Here is a 16941-nt window from a genome sequence, read left to right as displayed (position 1 = left end):
GTGGCTGTCCCTCGATTCCCCGGTTTGGCGCGATCATCGCTGTTTTGGCTCTTTTCCGTCGACATGAGCATTGCCTGTCCATTTTCAGGCTTGAGGCCCCTCAGGGCTCCCCGAGACCTTATTACATACCCGCGCGCCCTGACGCGGTCTCCTCAAGCATGATATTGCATTCTAGATATTGGTTTTGTTTTTGCTTTTCCGAACTCATCTCTGCGCTCTTCGGCAACAGGACTTTTTGGAGAATTACGGTATTGATCACGGATGGGATACATGGAACGGACTGTTGGGGGTGTTGGGGTATTCCTTTTGATCCAGCAATGACAGCTTTGGGACATGCGCGGCACACGGATCGGGAATTGTGAGAACCGCGAGGTTGCTTTGTTTATAATCTCAACCTTTTATTTGTATCTCTTCTTATCCTGTCTTTCATGTATTGTTTGTGAAAAGTCAATGTGTGGTCATCTCTGCATACTACACCTCAAGATACTATTTAGCGAACATCATGTACAGAATCATCTAAGATTTTGTTTAAGCTGCTCTGTTTGTTCATTCCTAGGTATATTACTGTACTGGGTAAATCCTCCTCGCGACCCTGGTTGACTCTGTTCTATGATATCGAAAGCGCATGCAATTTATGGCTATTATGGCTATTATGGCCATGAATCTCACCTGAGACCTAGCTAGACTCCTATTTACCTACATCAAAAGACAAATCTGCCTTGAAATAATGTCTGAAGCGACATTGAACTGAGATGTTGTACGGAGTAGCTGTGGGACTGGGCTGGCCAGTTAGCCGCCTCTTGGCATTGAGCTCTGAGGCAACCGCGGGACTCGCGTTCACCTCCCATCTGTCATCGCCCAAGCTGGACCTCTCATTCCAGCATCTCACGCCCTTTCCCCCACGCATTGTATCTCCTTGCGACGCCTTGTACCGCATAGACTCACGCTCCTTATTCACTGAATTACCCACGGTTCCTAGCCATACTGACCGCTCATCATGTCCGGATACGACCGAGCTCTTTCAGGTAAGATAGCTTGGATCCCTCTGTTATGTGCTTCGTTGATCTAGGACACAAAGCTAACACAACGATGCAGTTTTCAGGTAGGCGGTTACTTCTTCTTCAGCTCGCAGTACTGTTAGCTGACAATCTCAAGCCCTGATGGGCACGTCTTCCAGGTGGAATATGCTATGGAGGCTGTCAAGAGAGGTAAGTTTGGGCCGCGGTCTAGCAAGATCTCCCATGTTGACCATATGCTCAAAACTATAGGTACATGTGCCGTCGGTGTAAAAGGAAAGGACATCGTTGTGTTAGGATGCGAGAAGCGGTCCGCTCTGAAACTCCAAGATACCCGTATCACACCATCGAAGATCGCTGTCCTGGACAACCACGCCATTCTCGCCTTTGCTGGCCTAAACGCCGACGCTCGGATTCTTATCGACAAGGCCCGGTTAGAAGCTCAGTCGCACCGCTTGACCGTCGAAGACCCCGTCAGCATCGAATACATCACCAAATACATTGCTAGTGTGCAGCAGCGGTACACGCAGAGCGGAGGTGTCCGGCCCTTCGGTATCAGTACTCTCGTTGTCGGATTCGATCCGAACGACCAGACACCTAGGCTATACCAGACGGAACCTTCGGGTATCTATTCTGCCTGGTACGTCATACCTATTGGTTGTGGAATTCGAGGATGGTAACTGACTGGGGCGTTGTACAGGAAAGCGAATGCCATAGGCCGTTCCAGCAAGACCGTGCGCGAGTTCCTTGAGCGTAACCACCAGGATGAGATGGACCGAGAGCAAACTATCCAGCTTACGATCAAGTCGCTGCTGGAAGTGGTGCAGACTGGCGCCAAGAACATCGAAGTTGCCATTATGTCACCCGGCAAAACGATTGAGATGCTGCCGGATGACCAGATAGAATCTTACGTTAAGAGCATAGAGACGGAGAAGCAGGAGGAGGCAGCCAAGAAGAAGACCCGCACCGGCACTACTACGGCGGCTATCCTAACACGGTCCGGCGGCGGGGAGTCCAGCGAGGCTCAGTAGGCTGGTGTGGTTATGTGATTAGAAGGGTTATGTGGGCTACTTTAACCTAAGGATAATGATTTGATCGTTCAGTCTCTGGAAATCCATGTAGAAACGAAACATTTACGATCATGGAACCGCTCTTGAAGGTCTATGTCGGATATTCTGTTCGCTTCCGCGGTGCTATGGAAGCGTCGGAGGCGTAAAAGTCGTGAATTATCGTAATCTATATGACGCTTGTCTATCCTAGACGTTCCGCAGCATCTTTGGCGCTGAAGATAGAGCGTTCTTGATCTCCGCGCACACGGTCGTCCTTGAGCATTCTATTTTTCGATCAGCGCATATCATTTGCTTCAGCACGAGGGGCCTTTCGTACTTTGAGTTTATTCGCACATCATCACCCTCCACTTGTAATGACGCTTGTGGGGTAACGGCGTCGAGGACAAAGTGGTTATCGCAATGGGGACAGTACTCGTCGCTGCAAATATTATTAGACTTTAAGTCCCTAAACCGGACATTGCCGCGTACCTCTCTTCAAACTCTCCCGCGTCCTTGCGAAAGCACTTCTTGCACTTTTTGCAGGCAAATGTCTGTCCATCTTAGCCATTGTCCTGCCTGTCTATCGTATATGCATATAGGGGGAAAAGGTGGTGTACCATGTCGGTTGTTTTCTGAAGGGGGTGGGACTCTTGTTCATGGTGGCATTCGGCGCAGTCGAACCATTTGCGGCCTGAGAAGACGACTGTAAGTTGGGCTTGCGGCTTGTTTCACGGACTCGGGTCTCTGTATACGCACAGCATGGGGATCGGATGGCCACTTGGGCGTTGAGAATGTGTTTACTGCGGTTGGATTAGCATTAGGGTTGAAAAGAGTGCCAGGGAACTCACCACATAATGACAAGGGAGGGGCAACTCTAATATGCGACGAAAAGGAGCAAAGGCCACGGGATGGAGGGGAAGGAGACTGCACCACGAACAGTCCGGTCTGGGTCGGGGATACCGTCGACAGTCTGGAGAAATGCGGTTCTTCAGGCGGAAACCAAAACTAAAAATAATCCAATCCACGCGACTCGACGGTCACTGAACCTCAATAGTCGCCAATAATCAGACGGGCCGCCCAGATGATGTTGCTTCTTTCTTGCTGCCTCGAAATTTGGACCCAGTAGCTCTGTTGTCTTATGCTCTGCCGACTCCTTTTTCTCCTCCTGTTCGCGTGTTCGTAGTCCGCAGCGCATCCCCCACTCCAGGTCCGCTTCCTGCCACTTCTTTCTCCCCCTCCAGGCTAAACTACGTACTCACCTCTAAGCCTCGTTTCATCTGCGCCTTTAATCTTCTTGGACTCTTGTCCGCAGCTCTTTACCTCTATTTAACCTTGCATCTCTCCTCAATCCTCGCCCACCTGTTCTCCGCGTCAAACTCCTTACATCGAGCTTGGCAAACAGACCGTGGCCAGGCAACTCCATACCCTCCGCGCATCTGCTCGGTATTCCTTTTCATTGAACGCTGCTGCACTTCGGACTGGATATTGCAATTAGCCGTGACCGAGAGCCTATGATCAAGCTTCCCGACCGATCCTCGCTCCGGATTTGTCGTCATGGAGGGAAACGACAAGGGCAAAGACGCTACGGATAGCGCCCCCATCGTACGTCATCCGCCACGATATACGAGGTACAAGGACTAACCAAGCCCGCTCTTTAGAGACCCGTATCCTCACTTCTTTCCCACTTCGAGAACCTCTCGCATCGTCGTTCCCCGTCCGCGGTCCCAAACGGTACCCGCGATTCCTACCTGCTCAAGGCCCCGGAGCTAGGCGACGATCTCCGCTCATCGCGAGCCTCTTTGGACCTACCTCGTCCGTCCCCTTGGGTTTCTGGGGCCGATACACCAAATGGTCAACGGAATGATTATACGAACGGTGTTGCCCGGCGAAATGGTGGATCTCCGGGGATATCACCTGGAAGGCGACAGAATAGGCCGATGTCGATGGTCTTCCACTCGTCACCGCAACTGGCACCTACCTTGACGGTAGACTCTCCCCGTTCTCCGCCACGTGGGTTTAGTACCGATGGCGCTCGTGGAGATGGTACTCGTTTCGCTCGCAGTCCGCCCAATGCCTCGCGGGAATCACTGCACCTTTCGTCTGGGAAATCGTCGTCCAGTCGTCCGACCACCCCCAACAATGTGATATCCACGGCAACGGATCGGCCATCCGGACTGTCCCCGAGGTTATCGACCTCTGTAGGATCGAATGGCGCAAGTCCTACCTTGCCTCCTCTCAACCGAGCAACGAAACCTAAGATTCCGGCCAAACCCGCATCCCTATCGTTTCACGATTCGAGCGCCTCTCTTGCACCACAAGCGTCGTCACAGGAGCATGTATCGCCTTTCAGTACGCCGCCGGGCAGCCCAGAAAAGACACCGCCGAGCCGACCTACGGGTACAGTACCAGTACAACCAGCACGACGGCCCCCTCAGCGGCAGTCTCCACCTCTGTCTGCCGTTGATATGCCAACGCGGCGGTCAATGGAGAGATCACCTGGTCCCGTAGAATATTCACCAGCCCCTAGGGCCTCGTCAGCTTCGCGGCGCTCTCCGGCTCCTGAACCTCCGTGGCAATCAAAGCCATTGACGGTACAGATCCCTCCTAGGGGACCTTCTGCACAAGCTCCCCCTTTAAGCGCGCCACTATCTGCACGATTGAATCAGAGGAGCGACAGCCCTCATGCGCGACCGGGCCTTCCACCACGGCACCCATCAACGACCCGACGAAGCGGTAGGTCTCCTTCAAGGCAAGCCTCGACTGTCGAGCATCCTGCGCCCTCTCGACCCGCTCCAAGAACCGACCCAATTCCGACACCTAAAATCCAGCGTCAGCCGTCATTTTCTCGAGAAAACAAGCTAGCGCCCCCACAATCAGCTTCCCGCCCTGTCTTGAGCGAAGAAGAACCACTGTCTGACGAGCCGCCATCACGTACCGATTATCCAGACGCCTCGAATACGAACCGGCGGCCACCAATTCTGAGATCTGGCCCTAGAGAGATTAATACGCGCTACGATACTCGGCTGATGGACGTGTGTGGGAAACATGTCTGCACCACCGGCTATATAACACGCGTCTGGGACCTTACGACAGGTGAGCAGATAATGAGTCTGAGTCATGGTGAAACGGTCAAAAGTCTATCGCTGGCCTTCAAACCCGGCAATGGGCTTGAGGATGAGGGCCAGCGTGTCTGGATCGGCACCAATGCCGGGGAGCTCCACGAAATCGATATTTTCTCTGGATCTATCGTGGCATCGCGGTCGTACCCGTCGCGACGGGAAGTTATCAAGATCCTGCGACATAAGAAAGACATGTGGACTCTTGACGATGAAGGCAGGTTGCTAGTGTGGCCACCAGATGAAACGGGGGTCCCGAATCTACAATATAGCTACCACAACCCTTACGATAGGGTCGCAAGAGGTCATACCTTCTCCATGGTCGTTGGAGACACACTTTGGCTGGCTACGGGAAAAGAAGTACATATTTACCGACCGAATGTCCCCGACGACGTTTCCTTCAGAGTCCTGAAGAAGCCGCTGGGTTCGCATCATACGGGAGAAGTTACCTCTGGCGCCTATACCACGCGAGGTGGCGGTCGAGTGTATCTGGGTCATGCCGATGGCAAAGTTACTGTCTACTCCGCAAGCAATTATGCCTGTCTCAGCGTGGTAAACGTCAGTGTATACAAAATCAACTGCTTGGGCATTGTGGGCGACAACCTATGGGCCGCCTACAAGACCGGCATGATCTACGTGTATGATACAAGTACAAATCCCTGGACTGTCTTGAAGGATTGGTGCGCACATTCCAGCCCTGTATGCGGGTTCCTACTCGATTCAAGCAGCGTCTGGACGATGAATCGGCTGCAAGTTACCTCTCTCGGGACGGACAATTGCATCCGTCTCTGGGATGGGATGCTCGAAGACGATTGGCTAGGTAGGTTCCATTGCCCCCGGTACGTTTGACTAGCTAACAGTGGTGTAGAAATCCAGATGCAGAAGAGAGACGTGGAGTTTTGCAGCTTCCGCGAGATTAGTGCAGTGATTATGACCTGGAACGCCGGTGCTTCTACCCCCGGTAGTGTGCGCACGTCTACCTTTATCCAAGATGCGATCCGTCCGGAGAATCCGCCAGAGATTCTAGTATTCGGCTTCCAGGAGCTAGTCGACCTCGAAAACAAGAAAATAACAGCCAGTACGTTCTCGGTATTTCAATCGGGAGATCGGACGCTAACTATTTACAGAGAGTTTGCTTCTGGGAAGCAAGAAGAAGGAAAGCGGCGAGAAAGAGCATATGAGTCGTCAGTACCGTGTGTGGATGGAGCACTTGACGCGCTGTATCAACGATTGTATGCCGCTCGAGGAGTCCTATGTGCTCCTGCATAGTGCGAACTTGATTGGTCTTTTTACGTGTATATTCGTCAAGCACAAAGAACGGCCGAAGATCAAGGATGTTAGTGCTGCTGAAATAAAACGGGGTATGGGAGGATTGCACGGTAATAAGGTAGGTTTCCCAAGGCTCTACGGGGAACCACGAAACTAAATCTACAGGGTGCTCTTGTTTTCCGCTTTGTTCTGGACGACAGCTCCCTCTGCTTTGTGAACTGCCATCTAGCAGCAGGACAGACGCAAACCACGCACCGCAACAACGACATCGCCGCCATTCTTGAGACCGAGTCGCTACCTGTGGAGACAAGCTTGACATCTCGGCTGAACCACTTTGTCAGTGGTGGGGATGGCTCAATGATCATGGACCATGAGATCTGCGTCCTGAATGGAGACCTCAATTACCGTATCGACTCGGTGCCGCGGCATGTGATCATTGAGGACATACGAAATAACAATCTCACGAAGCTGCTGGAACGCGATCAACTCAATGCGTCAAGACGTAAAAATCCAGGTTTCCGGCTGAGGGCGTTCCAAGAAGCGCCAATTACTTTCGCTCCGACATACAAGTATGATGTGGGCACGGACGAATACGATTCCAGTGACAAAAAGCGATCACCCGCTTGGTGTGACCGGGTCCTGTACAGAGGATTAGGCAGGGTCAAGCAACTCGAGTATCGACGCCATGAGGTTCGAGCGTCAGATCATCGGCCAGTGAGCGCAACGTTCAAGCTCCGCATCAAGACTGTGCTTCCCGATAAGCGAGAGGCTCTGTGGGAAACTTGTCAGAAAGACTTCCAGGCTGAAAAACGGAGGCTTGCATCTGAGGCTAGGTGAGTATTAGTTTACCATATGCTTCCGAATGTTCAATCACTGATTTCGCTCAGCATTGAGTACCTCATCAGCATCCTCGGAACTGACCCAAAACAAGCGCGAGCCCTTATTCTGGGCAACTGAGTCTGCTCATAACTTGATCTTTACCCTTTGCTTCATAGAGACTTTGGGGTTTGATTGTGCCTGTTTGGAGGCACGAAGTACTTCATAGCATCACGGTTCCCTGGACAGCTCCCAGGGGTGACCTGCACGACTAATGACTCACGATAGACATGTATCACGATAGAACTGCCAATGGCGGGAGGCAGCAAGACTTATAATCAAATAATGGTGTATACTAGCGTTAGGTATACATAAATCTGAACGTCAACGATCTTCATCCGGAAGGAGCTCGCCCAGGGGTGCTCTAATAGCACTCCTTCCCATTCCAGGAGACTTACAGTATCCATCCCCGCAACGTTGTCTCCGGACTTGTTTCACACAACGCGCACCCAATCTATTCTCTCCTTTGCCGTTCATCTATACCGCAAACCCCAGCCGTCATCTCGGCACGTTTAGTCCATCACCTGTCGCACTCACACACAATCTTAAATGCCACTTGCCCGTCACTATGTCTACGATGCAGGAAGACACCGATGGACAACTAGAAATCCAAAATCATGACGAAGCAGAAGACTTCCAAGCACACGAGGATCTCGCCCTCTGGACGGGCGGTTCCATAACTCTTCGTCGGAAAGAATTGGCGCACAACCTCACCAAGTGAGCTCGCCCCTAATACTCTTTCAATACGTTTGTTTATCTGACCGTGGACGCTTTCTTTTCAGATTCCTACAAGAACCCGATAACGCCGACTTCTATGACTTGATCATCAAGTGCCGGGACAGATAATTTCCCTGCCATAGAGCGATTGTCTGCGCCCAGTCACCGATCATCAGAGATATCGTGCGGGACAAGTCTGACAGAAAAGTACAACATCTTTGCCATGCCATATTCTTCTTACGTTCGCGTTGTCGGATTCTAATTGTTTTGTAGCGCTTCTGCAGAGTCAAGGTCAAATGTCATCCGCTCGTTGTCCGCATGGCGATTCAATACTTCTATACTTGTGACTACCAGTTTTGTTTAGGCTATGGCTTTCCCAGCCGGTTCACAGCGGCGGGGCAGACGGTGTCCGCTGACCCTATAGGTATGAATATGAACCTGTGCTATGCTTTCTATATGAATACGGGAAAATAAGCAGAGACTCATTACCTCGCAATCTAGACCGGTTGGATTGCTGTGAGCTTTCCCTACACCTTCAAGTGCACATAATGGCCCGTTCCCTTCTCATACGGGGGCTCGTATATCTCTCTGCGTCGAAGATTGTTAGTGTCCTACAGAGGACATCATTCCCCACTGTCTTCCCGCGGTTCGTGCGTGAAGTGTATAAGACAATCAAAAGGAAAGATGCGCTTTTGAAAAGGGTTGTTACGTACCACGCGGACAAGGTAGTTCGTCAGGTGAGGGAACGAAATCACTTCGATGGGCGGTTCCCGTTGTTCATATTAGAGGAGATTGAAGAGTTCAGGATCGACTTCCTAGCGTGGAGGCCCGGTTGGGATGACCCTTTGGATGGTGATTTCAGCAGCGGTGTCTTGGCCCCGACTCATTGGTATTGTTGAAATGATGTTGCCTGCTAGATTGTACGTTTAGGCTTAGTTTTTGTTAGAGGACAGGCGGCGCGAGTTAGGGCTGCTGCAAACTCAATCTATCTTTTGATCACTCTATATGAATCTCTTTGGTAAATAAAGACCAGCATATACTCTACTCTCTCCATAATCAAGTGGTATTCATGTGTCAAACAATATGAAACAAATATATGCATATCACATCCAGAACCATAATCAACAACTCCTAGTCCATAAGAAAAGAAAGATAGAAAGAAAACAAACACTACCGCCATAAATCCCCCCGACTATCTCTCCTAAACCCACCACTGCTCTTGGGCCTCCCATCATCAACAGGCACAGCCAGAAACCCACCGAACCCATTGCCCACAAGCACACTCTTCCTCGCATCCCCGCCCCAACTCCGACTAAGCGACGCCCCGTGCAAACTCACCGGCCTCGTCACGCTATCCCTCCTCCCACCGGTTGACGGGCCGAGCGGCTCATACGGAGTGAAGTTCCACTCTAGCTCATCGAGACCTTTACTGTATACATTCAAGGGTCTTGCAAGGCCTCCACCCATGAACTGCGGACCGGACTCGCCTCCCCCGTACAGTCGTGGAGGCGGGGCTATAAGCAGCGCCTCTGGGAAATCTGCGTCGCGGACGTACAGGTCTGCCAATGCGGGGAGGGAATTGGACATGAGCGTTGAGATGAGGTAAGTGTAGTAGCTCGCTGCCTTGGGTGGGACACCGTAGGTGCCTGGTGGCGAGGTTATTTCGTAGTGTAGAAGGCGGAGGGAGTTTGATGCTAATGGGGGTGTTTTTTCGGGTGGGAAAGAGCGGGTTACTTCTTGAGTTATTTCGAGGCCTTGCAGGCTGGGTGCGTGCGCGAGGATTTGGTGTAAGGTTGCGGGGGCTATGCCCGTTGAGGAGAGGGTTAGGTGGAGGAGGCTCTGTCTAGGAAGTGGGTGTGAGAGGAATGATGTTAGGCCTGATGTTGTGATTGCTGGGGTGTTGCGGAGGGTAAGGCGTTGGATGGGCGGAAAGGGCGGGAGCTGGCCTGGGTCCGAGGTGAAGATGGAGTCGTCGAGGTAGGGCGTATTGTCGATTGTGAGGGTTTTAAGGTATGGGAATGAAGCGAGGGAGAGGCGGAGTGTCGATGGCTCGATCTGGAGATTCTGGAGTTCTAGGATCTCGAGGTTACCCCAGAGCTGGGAGTCGGGAAGCTGTGCGAAGGACCCCTCTGCGCCGGAGCGGTAGGTCATGCGCCGCAAGTCTGGGCACCGGGCCATGAGCTCTTGTTTGAGGGTTAGGCAGTTTGGGTCGTCGGTGTAGATGCCCGAGGGCAGGTCGACGTAGCGCAGGTTCGGGAGTACGGAGATGGTGCGCGCGATCTCGGCCTTGTTGGCTTCGCGCATCATGTAGGGCATGCGCAGGGAGAGGACTTGATTTCCAAGGTCGCGCGAGAGACGGACGGTGCGCATGAAGAGGGAGAGGCGCACTTGTGGGGGATCGATGGGGACCGCATTGCGGTCGAAGCGGGAGCGCCGCTTGCGCTTCGCGGCGAGGATCTCTTCTAGTTCGCAGTAGTGGACGGCGTCAATGCGTACGTGCGAGTAACTGCGGTTGTTAGTGGTGTCCATGTATAGTGGGGGCGAACGTACAGTAGAGACCGAGCGATAGGGTACCAGCGGCGGGAAACCAGCGCGCAGTGCGCCAGATCGCGCATGTCGCAGAGCATGCAGCCATCCTCGGTCATGGACTCCTCGGAGGTATCGTAGGAATTGTCGGCAGCATGGGGGCAGACGAAGGAGAAGATCCGGGCAAGAACCGGGTCCGGCAGCTGTTTGGTGAGGTCGCCCAACCAGGACGGCAAAGGAGGGACATCGCCGTTCATGCGGAGGTCGTAACTGGCGGCGTTCCCCGCACGGCTCTGGCTCTTGGAACGCCCGCGAAGTCGGCTCAGTAATCCCATGCTGGCGGCGAGGACATCGGTATATCAAGGGTCCAAGGGTCCGGTTCGCAGTAGATTGACTGATTGACTGAAGGGCAAAACGTAAAAGTGGCTGATAGATGAGACGAACTGGCAAATGCCGGAAATAAATGAAGGATGGAGCGGGGGCCAACTAAGCGAAAGGCGATCTGGAGGAGGCCCGCGTCTCTTATACTCCGTGACAGTCAGTCCCAATTGTCGCGGTTGTCCCAATAATTGTCCGAAGATCGTATCCTTCACGCCTGCACTCGTCCGTCTCACATCCTTTGTTGGTGTCGTTTCTCGGTCCTCCTGGGCCTGTGGCTGCAGGCCTCCATCATTGGCTGCGTCTGCGCTGGCCATATTTAGAACTGCGAATCATCGCGGATGACAAGACAAAGAGGCGCCGCGTGATGATGCCAAGCGTCGAAAACGGTCGGTCCAGCAAACCCGCAGCTGCTGCTTCGTCGAGCGCTTCTTTATGTTCTAAGGATATTCTGTAGCAGTGTAGACTAGGCTAGGCAGGGCAATGCTGCTCTCCTGAGCCCTGAGGCTGAAGCCACCAAGGTCCGCACGTGCTCAACACCATCTACAACCATGCATCACTGGACATTCTACAACCTCTTTCATCGTCCATGCCAAACTTCAGATGGTGCTGTCATCCCGAATCATCAAATCTGAGGCTATTCGGAATGCATCCCGCCAAACAAAACCGCCATGACATCACCAATCGCTCATGCGAGTCTACATCTGGACGCAGTCGACGGAGTATAAAGATTGGCAGAAACAATTCTCTCGGAGCAAGACATTCGGATTGACTCTTCAGCTCCTCATGCTACATAACCGGCTTCTATCGAACTCGTCGAGGATACTCAACACTCTCCCACTTCGCTGCTCCGGACTCAACGCTCGACCTCTCAGCTACTCCCAACCTCTTTACAAGCCCGCAATGACTGAGAAGGATCCCGGCTTCAAGGACCGACCCCCATACAAGATCCGGTCAGACGAGGAATTCGGTCCCGTCAAATGGCGTGCAAGCTGCAATTGCGGCCAGGTCACGTATAAGATCAACCGCCAGGAACCGCTTAACGCAAAGTACTGCCACTGTCGGGGTTGCCAAGTGACGCATGGTACGTCGAGCTGAGTTGTTGGTGATATTGGCCAGCCTGAAACTAACCTGTTGGCGTCTGCAGGCGCTCCGTTCCAGTGGTGCGCAGTCTTCCATAAATCCGACCTCCAGTTCACCAAAGGCACCGAGGGCTTGTCATTCTACTCCTCCCAAGACAAGTCGAGGGACTACCAGCTACCCACAAAGGTGGCATGCGAGCACTGTCGCAGCCCGATCATGGACGAAGGGCGGAATGTCTGCTTGATTTTCCCGGAGTTGATTGACTATGAAGTGTCGGGGACGGATCACGACACATGGAGGCGGACGTTCGAGTCAAGGTACCTCTAATCACTTGGCCGTGATAAATGAGTGGCTGCAATGCTAACTTTGTTATCGCAGGATGCACATCTTCTACTCTGCTCGCACAATGGATATTCCCGATGGAAAGCCCAAGTGGGCTGGATTGGACGAGAAGAGCGATGCGCTTGATGATTATGGAAAGCCCAAGGATGATAATGCGCGGATTTAATCGCATTATGTACATTGGTTACAGTATGGAAATCAATAGATCACGTAGTATGAGAAATGCATTATTGTTAAGCACTCGAAAATGACGTCGACGGAACTTCCCCACCACGCGTTTTCTACAAAGTACAACGTCTCTCCACAACCTCATATCCAACTAACCGCTATCCAAACAGACAATCTCAAAGCCGTAAGTACCCAGTTCTCTGCCTGAGTACCAAAACTCTACAGCTCCCCTCCATTCGCCGTATTCCCAACTCCCACCAACCATATCTACCCCGCAACGCAGCCTCACAAAGTTCACCAGCCTATCCAATTCGAAATCCAAATTAACCCTCCTCTTCCCAGCATAATCCAACCGCCATCATGCCCTGGACCCAGAAGACATTCACCCTCCCCTCCAAATCCCGGGGCTCATACCTGATAACCGACCACATCACGTCCTCGCTCCCCGAGATCCGCGAGTACAAGGTCGGCATGCTGAACCTCTTCGTCCAACACACTTCCTGCGCGCTCTCGCTAAACGAGAACTGGGACGAGGACGTCCGCGAGGACATGTCCGATGCGCTGGACCGCATTGCGCCGGCTGATAAGAAGGGGAACCTGTACCGCCATAGTGCGGAGGGCGAGGATGATATGCCGGTATGTAGCCGCTTGAGTGTCTTTCTGAGAGTTACCTCGGGAATGTGCTAATGTATGCGGGCAGGCACACATCAAGTCCGCGCTCATTGGGGCGTCGGTCAATATCCCGATCTCGAACGGCAAGTTGGCGACGGGGACGTGGCAGGGGATCTGGTACTTGGAGTTCCGGGCTATGAGGCATACGAGGAAGGTTGTTGCTACTATTCAGGGCGAGAAGGAGTGACTTGATGAGAATGGGGATTGCCGTCTTTAGAGATTGGGGCGCGATAACTGTAGACTGCAGTCATTCCAATGAGCATGTTTATAGTTATGTAGGCGAGGGCTGATGATCGAGCCTGCTTAAGCCTGCTTGGCCTCGATCTACAGTAGATAGAATTCCTGGCAATTCAGTAATTGACAAGCTTTTGATAGCTTAAAAAGATGTAAAGAATATATTCTAACTTCATTGATTGGTACAACTGTACAGGCCCAGCCAGGCGACATAAAAAAAACATGCAACAACGCCAAAAACAATACCTTACCGCTGCTCATATCCAGCGGTGGCACCCTCAGACACACGCTGGTTTTCGTTCACTTCCGCAACATCGCCGGTGGATTCGAGAGGGTAGCTAGAAGAAGGCAGAGACTTGAGGTAGTCGCGGTGATGTTCGTGAGCCTAATCGCCGGTCAGCATCCAGTGAGTCGTCATGGCAGATTCCAGATGACGTACAAAAGGAAGTCCGCAGTAGCCGCAGGGGACAATCTCGGGCTTGTCGGTGTTGATGAAGATTCTGGGGTGACCCAGGGGGCCGCCGCCACCGTCGCAGCTGACGATCCTGTCCTTTACCCAGCGAACGGGCTGTTTGTGAATGAGTTCGATAGCGGCCATGGGCGTGGGCTATACGCAAGTCAGTCAATGCTCCATTCATGGCCCAGTTCCCCGGTTACTCCGTCTCGCCCAGGAACTAGCCACCAATCCATTGACGAACCTGAAGGTGCATAATCGTCTGCTCGAACCGCGGTCCGCTCATGGCATCTGCTCTAGGCTTCTGGCTCGCAGCCCAAGTGCCCACCCGGTTAGGAGCCTGCATAGTTCGAACTTGCTCGGCGGCATTTGTAGATTCCTGTAGCGCAGCATCCCACGCTCCCATCGAGTCGACAGGCGTGGCATTGGTCTCGGAGACGTTGGGCTTGGGCGCCCGCGGGGTCGGGTCGTTCGGCATCATGGTGTCCTCGAAGCGGGTGACGGTGGTTGAGAAGGCGGCCCGGGGGGCAACGCGCGGCGCCACGGCGGACGAGAGCGCCGCGATCCGGCTTCGGACGGTAGGGAGCAACATCTTCCCTGCAATTGACGTGAGAGCGGGGGTTGTGATGGCGGAGGAGGAGATGACGGGGAAGCCGTTCGAGGGTTGAGGTTTGGAGGTCCAATTATTTGCGGGAGCTTTGATTCGACGGCCGTGGTGAGCCAATCGGCGGCGCGGGGCGGTGGGATTCTGCCGGCGATTGCTTTTTCTTTAGATCCTGAGCTGTTGCTGGACTCACTGTGTTTCTATTCTTGCCCTTTTCTCTAATTCCTTAGTATTGCCTTTCCTGGATACTCGCTCTGGGAGTTTCAGCTCTGAAAAATCTACAGTCATGCCTCCACCTTCTAAGTCACCAGGCTCCAAGCCTGAAAAGAACATGTCATCCCGTCTACTAACGATGAAGGTATGCGCTCTTTCTTTCTAGTATCACTAATTGTACTAACAAACCTCAGTTCATGCAACGAGCAGCTGCTAGCGCTGCTACTAAAGAGACTGCACAGCCCGAATCTGGCGGCGAATCCACAGAATCTACACCCAAAAAGCGCAGAGTCTCCGGCGCACACGGGAGCCCAGCTACACCCTCGTCGGACATGGAAGCTATCTCTGCTGCTCTCGCGGAGGAAGAAGAGCGGCGCAGAGAGGCCATCGCGCGGCAAGCCGCAGAGGCGGGAGAAACAGAATGGGTCCTGGACTTTGGAGGCGCCGACACCGTGAGCCAATATGCGCAGCCGCTGGTGCTCGCAGACAGTTCTTTGGATGCAGATGACGACGACATGGGCTATGGGGGAAGGCAACTCTACGGTAACTATAAGAGAAAGAACAAAGCCAAGGTTTGTAGTCGTATTGTAGTTGGATTTATGATATTATCCGATGCTAAGAATGTCCAGCCCTCGAGCGACGAAGCTCAAGACGGAAGCGATTCGCCAAAGGCCCAGCCAACGAACAAACCAAAGAAGATCCATGCGGAAAATCTTGTCGCTATTTCTGGAGGCGGGCGTTCGAAGCAATTTGGAGGCCATAATAATGAGAAGTCACAAAAGAAACGGAAGCACAAATGAATGTGCAACAACAGCCGTCTGTCCATGCAACAATGACTTTACCGAGAATTTGAGTAAAACAGAGGCAACTACCACTGCGAGTCGCCAACAGGCTTCCACTGCTGGTTCGATGTATTGAACTCCTGGTTTGACGAGTTCCAATTTTCAGTCGATGCATTCCACTGCTGGTTTGTCTGATGACTTGGCGAGTTCCAATCATGGGCCTGGTTCCGCTGTTGGCTGGGGGAACTCCAGTTCTGAGTTGACGTGCTCCATCCTTGATTTGGAGAATTCCACTGTTGCGCCGTTGAACTCGATCTCCAAACTGAATTGGTGTGGTTTCTTTTGGAGACTCCGGCTCTGCTGTTATGCACGACAATATCGCCCCTCCTGAATCGGACTTTCTCTGCTATGGTGTCTCCCCGCCGGTGTGGGATTGCATCTCGACCGCGTCCGTAAACGCGAATGTTGACGACATCAGATGCAGAAGAATCGGACCGGCTAGAAGTGTGACTGGACGACCCGACTTTGACACGGACATCCGACCCGTCATCTATTCCGAATCTCTGAACCGTCCGTGATCGACGAGGGCCATAACTGAACGGGGACTCGTCGGTAGGGACCTTTAGAACAGCTCGAGGCCGGCGATAGCCTCTGGCTCTGTGCCTTGGCCTCGATCTCAAATATGGTCCTTGCCTTGAGCATCAGCTAACTACTTATAATTAGACCAGTATACCAAATACGTCATTGACTTTCATACCTCTGGCTCCTCTGGAATTGGTGTAATCAGGATAGCCGGGACTTTACCTGGCCCTTGTGCCTGCCCATAATCTCTCTGCTGCAACTCTCCCCTCGCCGACAGCGGTCGAATCTGCATTGGAAGGGGAGCGCGAAAACTCGAGCTCGGGGCTTGTCTGTCTCTAGAGCGTACAAGGCGCGGCGTCTCCGTTTGCAGTCCTTCGACCGTAAAGTAAGACCTAGCGCATGGGCAGAACATGGTATAGGGCTATACCAGCGTAAAGGTAAGTTGTAGAGAGGAAGTATCTCGCGAGCGAGGCTTGAGTATTAAATGGCAATGCGAGGAGTGAAGGCTAAGGAAAAGCAACAAAGGCATTGTAAACGGATCCAGGCATTATTGTAAACGGACGCTCCGTGTTCCCTATAAGGATGGTGAATCTCAAATAGGAAGGAATTATTGAACCCAAATTCAAGTCTATCGGTCCCTCAAACTTCATCTTCGAAATCCAGATCGGCTCCAAAATGTACGGTACGCCACTAATATAATGTTCATGAGTCATGGCCGTGATGAACCAGAACCGCAGATGCAAGTCATTAATGATCTACCATTCTCACGCCTCACTGAGGCATGCTCAAGAGCCAGATCAGACACCAGGTCTATCTATTGAGCGCTCCGCATTGAAATCATATGATCTTGTCTGTGTCGT

General features: G+C 52.5%; 8 protein-coding genes across 8 annotated transcripts; 5 read left to right on the top strand and 3 right to left on the bottom strand.

Moving 5' to 3' along the window:
• Nucleotides 1–997: 997 nt before the first annotated feature.
• pre6 (proteasome core particle subunit alpha 4) lies at nucleotides 998–2047 on the top strand (the record flags this gene model as incomplete). Its single annotated transcript, XM_026742202.1, has 5 exons — nucleotides 998–1025; nucleotides 1096–1102; nucleotides 1156–1208; nucleotides 1269–1656; nucleotides 1717–2047. The coding sequence occupies 5 exons, from the start codon at nucleotides 998–1000 to the stop codon at nucleotides 2045–2047; spliced, it is 807 nt and encodes a 268-aa protein (XP_026608047.1).
• Nucleotides 2048–2267: 220 nt separating this feature from the next.
• On the bottom strand, nucleotides 2268–2918 carry DSM5745_00185 (CHY zinc finger protein; the record flags this gene model as incomplete). The annotated part of the gene is made up of 6 exons (XM_026742201.1): nucleotides 2268–2349; nucleotides 2403–2504; nucleotides 2555–2616; nucleotides 2683–2756; nucleotides 2822–2865; nucleotides 2914–2918. 6 exons carry the CDS (start codon nucleotides 2916–2918, stop codon nucleotides 2268–2270), a joined length of 369 nt encoding a protein of 122 aa, XP_026608046.1.
• A 701-nt stretch (nucleotides 2919–3619) lies between these two features.
• DSM5745_00184 (putative inositol polyphosphate phosphatase) lies at nucleotides 3620–7407 on the top strand (the record flags this gene model as incomplete). Its single annotated transcript, XM_026742200.1, has 6 exons — nucleotides 3620–3667; nucleotides 3724–6001; nucleotides 6050–6259; nucleotides 6309–6568; nucleotides 6616–7283; nucleotides 7338–7407. 6 exons carry the CDS (start codon nucleotides 3620–3622, stop codon nucleotides 7405–7407), a joined length of 3534 nt encoding a protein of 1177 aa, XP_026608045.1.
• A 1806-nt stretch (nucleotides 7408–9213) lies between these two features.
• DSM5745_00183 (F-box domain protein) lies at nucleotides 9214–10904 on the bottom strand (the record flags this gene model as incomplete). The annotated part of the gene is made up of 2 exons (XM_026742199.1): nucleotides 9214–10549; nucleotides 10594–10904. 2 exons carry the CDS (start codon nucleotides 10902–10904, stop codon nucleotides 9214–9216), a joined length of 1647 nt encoding a protein of 548 aa, XP_026608044.1.
• A 946-nt stretch (nucleotides 10905–11850) lies between these two features.
• Nucleotides 11851–12538, top strand: DSM5745_00182 (GFA family protein; the record flags this gene model as incomplete). The annotated part of the gene is made up of 3 exons (XM_026742198.1): nucleotides 11851–12031; nucleotides 12095–12347; nucleotides 12409–12538. 3 exons carry the CDS (start codon nucleotides 11851–11853, stop codon nucleotides 12536–12538), a joined length of 564 nt encoding a protein of 187 aa, XP_026608043.1.
• Nucleotides 12539–12900: 362 nt separating this feature from the next.
• Nucleotides 12901–13399, top strand: DSM5745_00181 (YjbQ family protein; the record flags this gene model as incomplete). Its single annotated transcript, XM_026742197.1, has 2 exons — nucleotides 12901–13176; nucleotides 13241–13399. 2 exons carry the CDS (start codon nucleotides 12901–12903, stop codon nucleotides 13397–13399), a joined length of 435 nt encoding a protein of 144 aa, XP_026608042.1.
• A 294-nt stretch (nucleotides 13400–13693) lies between these two features.
• Nucleotides 13694–14492, bottom strand: DSM5745_00180 (zinc-finger domain-containing protein; the record flags this gene model as incomplete). The annotated part of the gene is made up of 3 exons (XM_026742196.1): nucleotides 13694–13831; nucleotides 13886–14053; nucleotides 14145–14492. 3 exons carry the CDS (start codon nucleotides 14490–14492, stop codon nucleotides 13694–13696), a joined length of 654 nt encoding a protein of 217 aa, XP_026608041.1.
• Nucleotides 14493–14790: 298 nt separating this feature from the next.
• On the top strand, nucleotides 14791–15517 carry DSM5745_00179 (uncharacterized protein; the record flags this gene model as incomplete). Its single annotated transcript, XM_026742195.1, has 3 exons — nucleotides 14791–14862; nucleotides 14912–15289; nucleotides 15347–15517. The coding sequence occupies 3 exons, from the start codon at nucleotides 14791–14793 to the stop codon at nucleotides 15515–15517; spliced, it is 621 nt and encodes a 206-aa protein (XP_026608040.1).
• Nucleotides 15518–16941: the final 1424 nt, after the last annotated feature.

The sequence above is a fragment of the Aspergillus mulundensis genome (assembly GCF_003369625.1).
Source record: "Aspergillus mulundensis strain DSM 5745 chromosome Unknown scaffold_0, whole genome shotgun sequence".
Lineage (NCBI taxonomy): Eukaryota > Fungi > Ascomycota > Eurotiomycetes > Eurotiales > Aspergillaceae > Aspergillus > Aspergillus mulundensis.
This window is presented reverse-complemented; position numbering and strand designations above follow the sequence as displayed.